Here is a 12,467-nt window from a genome sequence, read left to right as displayed (position 1 = left end):
TGCTTGGAAATAAAGATCTGCTTCCTTTTGCCTGGCCACAAAGATCCACCAAGGAAACAGAAGCCACAATTTATCCCTGGTAAAATGTGGCTTTGGACTATAAGTCAGTCAACTTCATGCTTCCCTTCCTCTCCCACTGCAGAGTTTTGGCCTGTTTGGTGAACCAAATTAGCAATGAACATCAAGTACAATAGTAATGCATATGTTAACATTAACACCCCCACTTTCTGACGAAGAAATGGACAACAGCTACTCTGACTTCTGTGCGGGAGGAGGGTGTGGAAAAGAACACTTATGAACAAAATAATGAGTTCTAAAAAATTTATGGGAATGGAGAGGTGAATCAACAGGGTTCTGTCAGAGAATTTGATTGATATTTATGCAGTACTGGAATCAAGATAAGCCAGACATGTTAGCAATCATAGATATCCTAACATTTAATTAAATTGATATATTAATATGTATAAAGGAATACGATAGAATACATATACATTATTTTCCTTAGTGCAACATTTAGATTATTCACGCTGCATAGTATTCAGGAAACCGAGAATTGATTATAAATTATAATCTGTAGATGCAATTTAAAAAAAACAAAGCTGTCAATGACTCTTGATGAAATATTGTCTGTTCCAATGTGTTATTAGCATTAGTTATTATTAATTATTGCATGCTTATCCTACCGAAAAGTTCCAAATAGCTCCAGGCAGTGTCCATGAGCCTCCCCCTCACAATCCTGCCAGATAGGTTAGGCTGAGAAACAATGGCCTGATTCTTACACAACAACAACCCAGCGTTTTGTTTTGTTTTTAATTTAGATTGAATGAATGAACTACCATGCTGGTCCCAACGGTCACTCCTGCTTGGCTCCTCCTGCCTGTGGTAGTTGCTAAACAACCCACTGACCCGCATAACTAACAAGGGATTTCAACTGGGCTTCTCATTTCTAGACCTACAAAAGGAGGAATCCACTTGTTTGGCTGATTCCTCCTCCAAAATGATTTTTCCCCTTAGGATTATTATTATTAGGTACTATGTGGAAAGATAGTTTCTATGGGATTCAGACAAATAATTCCAGTCCAGTGTGTGTGTGTGTGTGTGTGTGTGTGTGTGTGTGTGTGTGTATGGGTTTTTTTATTTATTATTTTACAAGTGAGACTTACAACAAAATGTTTACAAGGTTCCAGCTGCCCAGTCATACCTCATTCTAGAATATTCCAAACCCCTTCCCTCCCTCTCCCCCCCAGTTTGCTGACCGCTTCCCTTCCAATAATCAGTCAGCATTTCATGCCCACTGAGCATGATGTCTGGAGGAGCAGCATCTTGGTGGTGGTGGGATGTCCCATTTATTTATTTATTTTGTATTTCTGCCAACCTGGGTTTTCCCCAAGCCTGTTGATGCCATCCTCTTATGGGTAGATGGTACCATTTTGACTACATAAGGATCCAGCCTAGGAGAATGAGTTTGCTGTTAGGATAGGAATCATTCATTTTTGTTGGTTGTTGAACCTGATTGGGATTGTTCACACTCATGGCAAAAAGAGGTATGCGTGGTCTCACCTTCACACGTTTGTCAACCTTATAGCAAAAAGCTTGATTCCACACTGGATTTTTGTTGTTCGGAATCGTTATAGTCCGGACTTCTTCACTTGAAGCAGTTGGCAGATATAGACACACATAGCAATCAGATTCACTAACTGTAGAATGGGGAGAAAATTCATAAGCAGTGAGGCAGCTAGAACAGTCATATGCAGGGAGAACAAGGGTGGTATTTGCAGCATTAACTATATGTGCATCAATGGTAAGCCCTGTGCAGGGAGACATGACTGGGGAGAGGGACTAATTTTTCCTCATGGTGGGAAGAAAAAGAATCTACAATTCCTACAGGGTGCAATCGGCCTCATAAAACCCTTGCTGGCCCAGGTGCAGCAGCCACAGTCTCCATATCACTGTTACTAGGAGAAACCTAGAATCCAGGGAACTGAATATTTAAGGTCAAACCACTCCACCCAGCTTCCAAGTTTATTTATTTATGTATTTATTTATTGCATTTCTATACCGCCCAATAGCCGAAGCTCTCTGGGCGCTTCCAAATAGCACCCCTGTGTTAATTTGATTCTTACCACCACACACTGCATGATGGCTACACTGTATAAGCAGATTTCAGACCTTACATACATCAGCAGCCAAAGGAGTGTAGTGGGGGCAAGTGAATAATGGCCTTTGCAGCAGAGAATCTAGAGTGACCAACAGTCACGATTTCCCCAGATTTGTCCTGGTTTTTGTTGTATCCTGGGTGTCAGGGGGGATTTTCTGTAATGTCCTGGAAAGACACGCTTTCCCCTTTAAGACTGCCTTTAGCATGGTGGGAGGGAATGACATGCTTTCTGGAGGTGTGTCATTCTTCCCCCACCCCCAGCGCTCCAATCAGGTTCTTAAAGGGGAAAACAGGTCATTACCGGACATTATAGAAAAGGCCCCAATTGGAGTAGTGGGGGTTGGGAATGACATGCTTTCCAGAGGCTTTCCTGCCTCCCCACAGGGTGTCCTCTTTTTTTGGTTTCCCAAATATGGTCACCCTAATAGTACCCTTTCTAGAGTGGCCATCAAAGCCCAGTTGAAACAGCTCAGAACAGTCAACACTCCCTGTACTGTACCAACAAATAGCTCCTGTGGATATCCAGCTAACATCACAGTCCAGTGCTGCCATTTTTAATGTAAATGTTCTAGGATTTTCTGTTTAACAATGACAATACCTGTTTCCTCTACAGTCTGCAATATTTTCCCCACCCCTCCCACCTCATAAAGATAATTTGTTTATGATTTAACATTTTTGTTTATTATTGTTCTGACTTGTTTTTGCTTATATATATATTGTTGTTTATTCGTTCAGTCGTTTCCGACTCTTCGTGACTTCATGGACCAGCCCACGCCAGAGCTTTCTGTTGGCTGTCGCCACCCCTAGCTCCCCCAAGGTCAAGTCTGTCACCTCCAGAATATCATCCATCGATCTTGCCCTTGGTTGGCCCCTCTTCCTTTTGCCTTCCACTTTCCCTAGCATCAGCCTCTTCTCCAGGGTATCCTGTCTTCTCATTATGTGGCCAAAGTACTTCAGTTTTGCCCTTAACACCATTCCCTCAAGTGAGCAGTCTGGCTTTATTTCCTGGAGTATGGACTGGTTTGATGTTCTTGCAGTCCAAGGCACTCTCAGAATTTTCCTCCAACACCACAGTACAAAAGCATCTATCTTCCTTCGCTCAGCCTTCCTTATGGTCCAGCTCTCGCAGCAATAGGTTACTACGGGGAATACCATTGCTTTAACTATGCGGACCTTTGTTGTCAGTGTGGTGTCTCTGCTCTTAACTATTTTATCAAGATTTGTCATTGCTCTCCTCCCAAGAAGTAAACGTCTTCTGATTTCCTGGCTTTAATTTTAATATTTAATATTTAATATTAAATTAATATTAAATATTAAATATTATTATTAAATATTATTATTTAAATTAAATATTATTTAATTATTTAAATTAAAATAATTAAATTAAATATTATTAAATATTAAATAATATTAAATATTAAATATTAATATTAAAATATAATATTAATTTTTAAAACTGTCTTAGGTTTGAAGGGCAGTATAGAATTTTTTTAATGAGCTCCCATGCCTAGCAAAAGATTAAATACAGCCCAGTGACTCATTAACATTACTATTTTTGAAGTGTCTCAGTAAGGCAGCAGACTTCAGGACATAATAATTTGTCTTACTTTGTGGAGCATTCAGACCCTGGACTGCTTTATTGCATTAAAAAATGACGGGAAAAGTCACCTTCTGGTGAAATTGCTCTTTCCTGTAAAATTCTGTTGTGAATTGGCCCTCCCCACACACCTATTATACGTAATGTGGCATTTTTCTGCAATGTACCATTTTTTTCTGCAAAAGATTTTTAAAAAATCTCTGTGATAGGGTGCTTATTTATTTATTTATTTATTTATTTATTTATTTATTTATTTATTTATTACATTTCTATAACGCCCAATAGCCGGAGCTTGAAATTGTCTGTTTCTCTAAACCTCTAAATCAGACTTTTCAAATACATCACATGTCTCATAGTAAGTATATTGGTCTATCATCATTTGCCAGCACTTAAGGGTTTGACATTGTCATAGGTATGAGCAAAGACATAGTTCTTACTAGGGGTGTGCAGAGCAGGTATTCTCTGCCCCGAAATTTGGGGCGGAGCTTCATTGTGGAAATTCTCTGTTCCAGTTTCCAGAGTGGGTCCCCCTCTCCGTCAAATTATCCGTCAAAATAACCGCTACATTATCATCAATGGTAATTAACAGAAGTGCTTACAGTTCCCTCAGTTTTAATGATAAACACATGAAAATTGATGCTTCGGCCATTAATAAATTCCCTTTTCTTGCATCTCTAAGATGTCTTGAAAGCAGCCTTCATGCACTCATAAATATAGTTTGAATTAGGACCAGAGTGTCATCACACAGGGGGAAATCGTATTTCCTTACCTTCGCTTTTCCGCACCTGTGTTTGTCCCTCATTACTTCCTCTTTCAAAAGAGGAAGTAAACAATGTGCACATGGCCCATTCAGTGGGCCATTTTGGTCCCGCTGCTTCTCCTGCACATAGCAGGAGATAGTGGCAACTTCCATCTTTAAAATAAATTGGACTTACTGGGGTGTGTTTTTGTTACACGAAGAAGGCTAGAAGGGGCGGGAGGGGCAAAGGAGGCAGACAACGTCATGAGAGAGTCCTGAGAAAACCAGTGAGTGCCCAGTAATGAGCGTGCAATAAAATGCTCATCTGATGGAGCTCTTGGTTTGAATTAGAACTATTGTCTTTTGAACTTAAAACCGGGGTGGGTGGGAATGGTCTTAATACATGGATGGAGGGGGGATGGAATGCAGCCTTCCCAACCTGGTGACCTCCAGAGAGGCTTTGGACTACAACTTCTGCCATTATTGACCATTGGCCACACTGTCTGGGGGTGATGGGAGTTAAAATCCAAAGCGTCTGGGGGGCACCAGGCTAGGGAAGGGTGGACTAAATGATTAAAACTCCTTGTTTCAACTAAACAACCTACACTTGCAATCCTGTGCATGTTTAGACAGAGAAAAGTCCTACAACTCCTAGCAGGCCACAGCCTGGCTGGGACGAGAGTTATGGGACTTTTTCTGGCTAAACATGCACAGGATTGCGCCTTTAGGCAATTAGTGGGGCAACTTGAGTAAAATCAGATGCCCTTTCTCCTTAGCCGTTCTGGTGACAAGGTTAGATAATCCAATTATTTATTTGGCTCCTGTAGAAAGGCACTCATATCAGGAGCCCCTATGCAACAAATTATGAAAGAACCATGAGAGAGATGCTTCATATTCATGTCATGCCTGACACATGTTTCATAATGTGTTTCATAGTTACAGCTGATAAATCATTATGTGGAGCTATTAGGATGAAGTGCATAGTGTAACTGTGACTGGAGCATGTGTCATGTTCTGAATAGCTTTGAAGTATCTGGCCTGTTCAGCAACATATTCCAAAATGACAGGCAGCAACAGAGGTAATAAGGAGCAGCAAACCAAAAGGTAGCACATTTTCTACAGGTGATAAATACAGCTGGGTAAAGCTTATCACCACACCTTGAGGAAGCACCCTCCATATTTTAACAATGCATAGTACTTCCGTCAGGATGCAATCTCAGTCAAAGTCATGAAAACCTCAGTCATAGTCATGAGATTGTTATCAGTGGTATCTCATTACTTCATTGGCATTTCCAAAATTCCTCCTGATCTGAGTAACAGATGTCTGGTGACTCTTCTGCCAGTTGGGTTTCTTCAAACACAGAAGAGTAACATACGTTTGTAGAGAAAGTTGTATTTTCATTAGCCATAGACTTGTGTCAAAATCCTTTCTGTGATTAAGGCCTTAGCTAGACCTACCTGAACGTCTGGGAGAGAGGAGGGGAGACCTCGTGTTGCGATTAATGCGAGATCTCGCCCTCGTTTACGCGTAAGGCGCAACGACCTCAGGAAGAGAGGCATTGTGCCCATTTTTTTTATTTTTTAAAGGGGACGGAGCGCACGAACGCTTGTGCACAAAGATAAGGGTTTTTTAATTTTAACTACTTTCCCCGCTCCCCCCACCTTACCCCCGATGGGTGCAGCTCCCGGCTCCACGCGAGTAATCGCATGGAGCCGGGTAAACCCACAGAAACAGGCCACATGCTCCACAGTCTCGGGCTCAGCCTGGCCCAAAGGGGAGGACTGTATCCTGGGGCAAAGGAGGGATGATCCCTCCGTGATCCTGGGATCCCCTGTGCGTCATCTGGATGCACAGGGACGATCCCAGGGTTTGCCCCAGGATATAGCCTGGTCTAGTTAAGGCCTAAGATGCACTTATAATCATGTTTCAATTGGCATTATTTTCTATATGTTTTATTAAGCATTATGTTGCATCGCCATCCTAGATGGGAAATTCAGTACAGGCAGTCTTGACATTTGTTGTCCAAAGGAGAATGGAAATGCCACCTTCTAAGGTAGGGTTGGGGGAACTGACAGCCTGTGGGCCCCTTCTTGGGGCAGAGGAGAGCCTTTGACCACCCCTGAGAAGGTGATGGTGAGAACCCAAGGGGAGGAGGGGAAACAACCATAGAGACTTGTACTCCATGGTCTCTCTGGGGGATTCCACACGTCGTACTGAGGCCGCTTCCATGCGGCCCCAGTGTGACCCCAAAGCGGTCGTGTAACTTGCCTGGCGAAAAGACGAGGAAGTGGCGTCCTTGCCGCCGCCGCCGCCACCCACCTTCCTCCTCGTCGGCCGGGACGGAGAGCTCGGCGGAAGAAGGCGGGGTGGAGAGTGGAAGAAGCTCTCCACCCCGCCTTCTTCAAAAAGAGCTCTCCGAGCCGGCGGCGAGGAGGAAGGTGGGCGGCGGCGGCAAGGACACCGCTTCCTCGTCTTTTCGCCAGGCAAGTTACACGATTGCTTTGGGGTCGCACTGGGGCCGCATGGAAGCGGCCTCAGTACGACGTGTGGATTCCCCCTCTATGGTTGTCTTTATGATAAAGACGGAAAGAAAATGGACAACTGCTGGCTTTAAGGTGAGCCATTCTCATGGCCACATTTCAAAGCATTGGGCTCTCAGTGCTGAAAAAAGATAAAAGTATGGATGGGGGACACAGAAATATTCAAGTCTGACAAAATTCTCCAAACTGCACTTCAAACCTTGGTGCAGCTCACTTCCCTTTTCATTTGTGATCTGTTCAAAATCCCTCACCAACATTTACTAAAGGATAGAAATGAATAGCCCCCGTGCTATGGAATTCCCTGCCTCTGGAGGTCAGGCAACCACCAACTTTGTATTCCTTTCGACACCTACTGAAAACGTCATTATTCCAGGAAGCCTTTCTGTAATGACCAGCCACATTTCACTGTATATTTTGCTTCTTTTAAAATCTATTTTAAAGTATTTTATTCTGTTTTTATTTTATTTTATCTTGTTCACCGCTCCAAAATTTTCAATGGGGAGTAGCATATAAATATTGTAAATAAATAAATAATAAATAAATATATAAAGTGCATTTCAAAGTGTGCATTTTCACACAAAAAAAGCATCTTTTAAATGGTATCCCAAGTTTGGGAATGTGTAGGGTGACCATATGAAGAGGACAGGGCTCCTGTATCTTTAACGGTTGTATAAAAAAGGGAATTTCAGCAGGTGCCATTTGTATGCATGCAGCACCTGGTGAAATTCCCCGCTTCATCACAACAGTTAAAGCTGCAGGAGCCCTGTCCTCTTTTTATCTGGTCATGCTAGGCAGGGCTCCTGCAGCATTAACTATTGTGATGAAGAGAGAATTTCACTAGGTGTTGCATGCATACAAATGACACCTGCTGAAATTCCCTTTTCAAACATGATTTGTAAACTGTTTGTACATTCCTAGGGTGACCATATGAAAACGAGGACAGGGCTCCTGTATCTTTAATGGTTGTATTGAAAAGGGAATTTCAGCAGGAGCCCTGCCCTCTTTTTTATCTGGTCATGCTAGGCAGGGCTCCTGCAGCATTAACTATTGTGATGAAGAGGGAATTTCACTAGGTGCTGCATGCATACAAATGACACCTTCTGAAATTTCCTTTTCAATACAACCGTTAAAGATGCAGGAGCCCTGTCCTCGTTTTCATATGGTCACCCTAGGAATGTACAAACAGTTCTCAAATCATGTTTGGATGATTTGCAAACTGAATCAAAATTCTTGGACACCCCTAGATAGAAGTACTGGAGAGGGAATGGAAGGAGAGTGATGGGGGCACTGGAGGTCCTCAGCACTTTCAGGGGGAACAGAAAGAGGTAGGAGTGCTAGAAGCTCTCAGCGCTTTCAGAGGAAATAGCAAAAAAGAAAAGGTGGTGAGAAAAAGACAAAGAGGTCACTGAAAGTCAAAGAGAGAAAGGGGTTATCTCTTTACCCACTGCTGGCATGCAGTCCAGAAAAGATTATCCCTGAGTGAATGCAGTCTTTAACCCAGGGCGGGGGGAGCCTTCTCACCTTAGTTCTAAGGGCAGAATTGGACACTCTGCTCATTGTGGAGCTGTCATCAAAAATGGTGCACCATCTTGTATTCTCCCCCTTCCTCCTGTAACATTTAGGCATACTTACACATCTCTTTCATCAACATGTTTTATGTCTGCCCACTTCTGCCAGCAGCAGCCAATTATGCAGAGCCAGGGCAAGGGAAACAAATGATATGATGACATCAAAGCACAGATAAGTGTGGCTAAAAGAGTTTGAGGGAGAGGGGAGAGAACTGGACACAGGGCACCATTTTAGGCAGCAGGCCAGAATTTATTTATTTATTTATTTATTTATTTATTACGTTTATAAATAGCCGAAGCTCTCTGGGCGGTTTACAAAAGTTAACAACAGTGGACTTTAAAAAAAAAGTATACAAAATTTAAAACCATCAAAAAATATAAAAACAACAGTATAAAACAGTATCCATTTTAAACAACAACATATTGTTGATCATAGTACTGGTCATAGCATCTACCGCCCTACCTCTATCAGATCACCTTCTGATGTTATTGCCTTGCTATGCTGGGCACTATACAAAGTTCTGGCCTTGTCTATTTTGAATTATCAGAAGTGCCATCAACCTCATTCATGGTGCTTTCGGTATTTTCCCTTTCCTTTAATTGAACTAGACACTGGGCCAATCTACACCTAGCAAGATATAACACTTTAAAAATGGTATGAAAACTGTATATGTAATGTGTCCTACATTAGGGCCTGAACAGTTGTCATAACCATTATAAACCATTATAAACAGTAGTGTAGATCCTGCCACTGATTAGTTCCTTGACGTTATCCAAGTGAATGGATCATATTTTGACCATTCTCCCAGTTGTGCGGGAACAACTCATGGATAAGAAATGCCCAAGTATTTAGAAGAACTTCTAGAGGGCCCCATAGACCAATATGAGAAGAGGCTAGAGTCAATGTAACTGTCGTTTCCACAATTGAGTGAAAGAACAGAGTTAATCAGATGCATTGTCACTGTAGGCAACATTATATTGGATGGAAGCCAATACTGATGATAAAATCTGGTGTCCTGTTCTGTGATGCATAATATTATTTTCTAAGAACATGACAGATGGTTTTCCCTAACTCCCACTTCCTGGTTGCTTTTGTCCAGAATAACTTGAACCAAACACTTGTTTTCTTTTACTGTTAATTTTTAATTGGCTGTTTTATCATGCTATATTGCTTTTGTAGGTTAATTATCATTGTTTTATTCTTTTTGTGATTCGCCCAGTAGAAAGGTGGGATAAAAATACTCATATAAAATATTTTAAAAACAATTTGGTTTCCCCAATATGGTCACCCTATGCTGGTCAGATTACAGCAATCCATGAGCTAGATTTGACCCCAATAGTCCCCCATTTCTGGGTGTCTGCTGACAAATAATACTCTCTCTAGAGCCATGGACTACCTGTTAACAACAGAGATACTCACACATGTCTGACTTCTGGATATTTCTTGCTCTTATTATTCTTACTGTGAGAAGTCGGAAAGGAGATTCGTCTCTCTGCTGGTTTAACAAGAAAAACAATACATAAGTAAGGATCTGTGTTTGTGTGAATGCATTCAGAGACACATGCATATTCAAATGAAATGGATAATGAATGGTCTGGAGAAGGAAGAAAATGTTTTGTTTGTGAAATTTGGCCATTTCTGAGTTACCCAAAGTTGTTCTAATTACAACAAAAAAGGTGGTGCTATTGCAAATTTTAGGAAAGTGGTAAGGAGTTTGAAAATAGCCAAGCAGAATTCTATAGATACAAAATGATGCTCCACATGTCATTTTCAGCTAAGGCAAGGCTGTATGAGCCCTCTCCTGTGGGGTGTTGAGCCTTTCCTATCATTTGTTACCATGCCCCCTTCTGGGACTATACCCATCTGGACTTTTTGAGCATTTCTGTCACACATTTCTGCCCCCCCCCTCAAAAAAAAACCATCCCAAAGCCCAACCCTCAAAGTTTGGGTTTGTTGTTGGTTTTGTTTTTGTTTTAATATTTGACAGGAATGCTCAACGTCACTAGCTACCTTAATCTTAGAGGTGACACATGCTCTGGCGCATTGCTATCATTAATCAGATATATTCATATGTAACAATAGGGTATGTGAGTGCATGGATGCTACAGACTTGGTTCATATGATTGCCATCTTAGCTGGTCGCACACCATGTCATTACCATAATCACCCTCACCGGATGCAGTTTGTCATGTTGTCTGAACCCAGCAGGGGTGCATGGGAGAGGTTAAAAATCACCCTAACCCATAGCAGAAGCCATGGGTTTTGGGGTGGTTTATAAACCCACCCACCACCCACCCTCACTGGGTTCTGACGATACAACAAACCACGAATGACGAGGCTATTTGTGGTAATGATGCAGCACGCAACCAGCACATGCAGCATGGGGGAAATAAGCTATGATCACTTATTTAACTTTTGTGAACCGCCCAGAGAGCTTCGGCTATTGGGCGGTATAAAAATGTAATAAATAAATAATAAATAAATATAAATAATTATTTTCCTTCCCTGGTGATGCAAACCTGGCCATTGGCTGCTCAGGGGATAGTCAGCACTGAACAGAGAATTGTCAATCATCTCCACTGTGAGCAGAATGGCACTCCATGGAAGGAGATTTCTCCTCTTTTGCATGTGCTGTACTCACTGCAGTGTGTGGTGAGCTTGGTGGACTTGGATTGGTCCACCAAGTCAGGCCAATGATGCCTAGTACTTGGTTCCTCTGCTATTAAAGTGATTACTGCATGAGTAGCTGCAAGCCTCCCTTTAGAAGCAAAACAACAACTCTTTCAGCAGCAGCAGCAGGTGACAGCAGCTGTGATGACAAAGATCCCTAAGGCTATGCTTAAAACATAATGGGCACAAACCAAGGACAGTTAAGCCAAAGTTAAATGCTGGAAGCTCATTGACTTCAATGGAATTTAAATATGACGAGTCACAAAGGAATTGTCATCCGAATTCAAGCACCTAGTTTCATCTTGTTGTCCCACTGCTGTGGTTTGAATTTTAATTTGGCGAGCTTGCCACATAATATCAGCATGGTAGGGAGCACTGAAATCAGAGTGATGCTCACAGTGCAAGTGGGAACAAACCAGGGACACTTAAGCCACAGTTAAATGGGACTTGAATATGCTCAGAAGTCCATACACATCATGAATGGCAAAGGAATTGTCAGCCATTTTCAAGTGCCTAGTTTCATCTTGTTGTTCCACTGCTGTGGACTGGTGAACTTGCCACATAATGTCAGCATGGTGGGGAGCGCTGACTCGGTGAAATCAGAACTTCACAATTGAATACAACCTGGAACATATTGGGAAATTCAAATCCTCCGACACTGAATCAATCACAGCATGTCCAAATTGTGGGGAAAGGTTTCTATGTGGAAATGACCATGTGAACCAGCCATGGCAATTGTATCCTATTACACTGCTTGCAGTTGGATACTGCTACTGTGAAATGTGTGGGGAGGATGAGGGGAGGATACTAGTGAATGTAGGCAAGAGGCTTGTGAATCCTTCAGCATCCTTTGCACATTGTAAACTAGAGTATTCTCAGTGGTTCCTGGAAGACTCTCTGGAAGGGACCAGAACTAGGCCTACATCATCAATGTTGAAATAGCCTCTCAAAATTGCCCCAATGCCAGTTTCTATGGAAATTCACTATTTATGGCACTCTTTGGTCATTAAAAAAGGGGGTGGAAACCAGTAATTAAAGCCACCTTGCCTTTCTCCACCCATCCCCCTATAAGAGGAAAGCACAAAGCTTCCTACTGATGAATGGACACAATACCCAAAGCAATTCATCATTAATTCCTCAGCCTAGATCAACATGAAACCAATGGACTAGCTTGCAAAGAAGAGATTATTTGT

General features: G+C 42.0%; 1 protein-coding gene across 1 annotated transcript in view; it reads right to left on the bottom strand.

Moving 5' to 3' along the window:
• Positions 1-12,467, bottom strand: part of LOC134393424 (cytosolic phospholipase A2 epsilon-like) — a 101,611-nt gene that overhangs the window by 40,836 nt on the left and 48,308 nt on the right. Inside the window, exons 3-4 of the mRNA XM_063118451.1 lie at positions 10,024-10,090; positions 1,561-1,697 (exon numbers count right to left, since the gene is read on the bottom strand). Coding sequence (XP_062974521.1) covers positions 1,561-1,697; positions 10,024-10,090 — 204 coding nt within the window. The remainder of the gene's footprint in view (positions 1-1,560; positions 1,698-10,023; positions 10,091-12,467) is intronic.

Source organism: Elgaria multicarinata, chromosome 2, assembly GCF_023053635.1.
Source record: "Elgaria multicarinata webbii isolate HBS135686 ecotype San Diego chromosome 2, rElgMul1.1.pri, whole genome shotgun sequence".
Classification (NCBI taxonomy): Eukaryota; Metazoa; Chordata; class Lepidosauria; order Squamata; family Anguidae; genus Elgaria; species Elgaria multicarinata.
The sequence above is the reverse complement of the archived record's forward strand: the minus strand, read 5'-3'. Positions and strand labels throughout refer to the sequence as shown.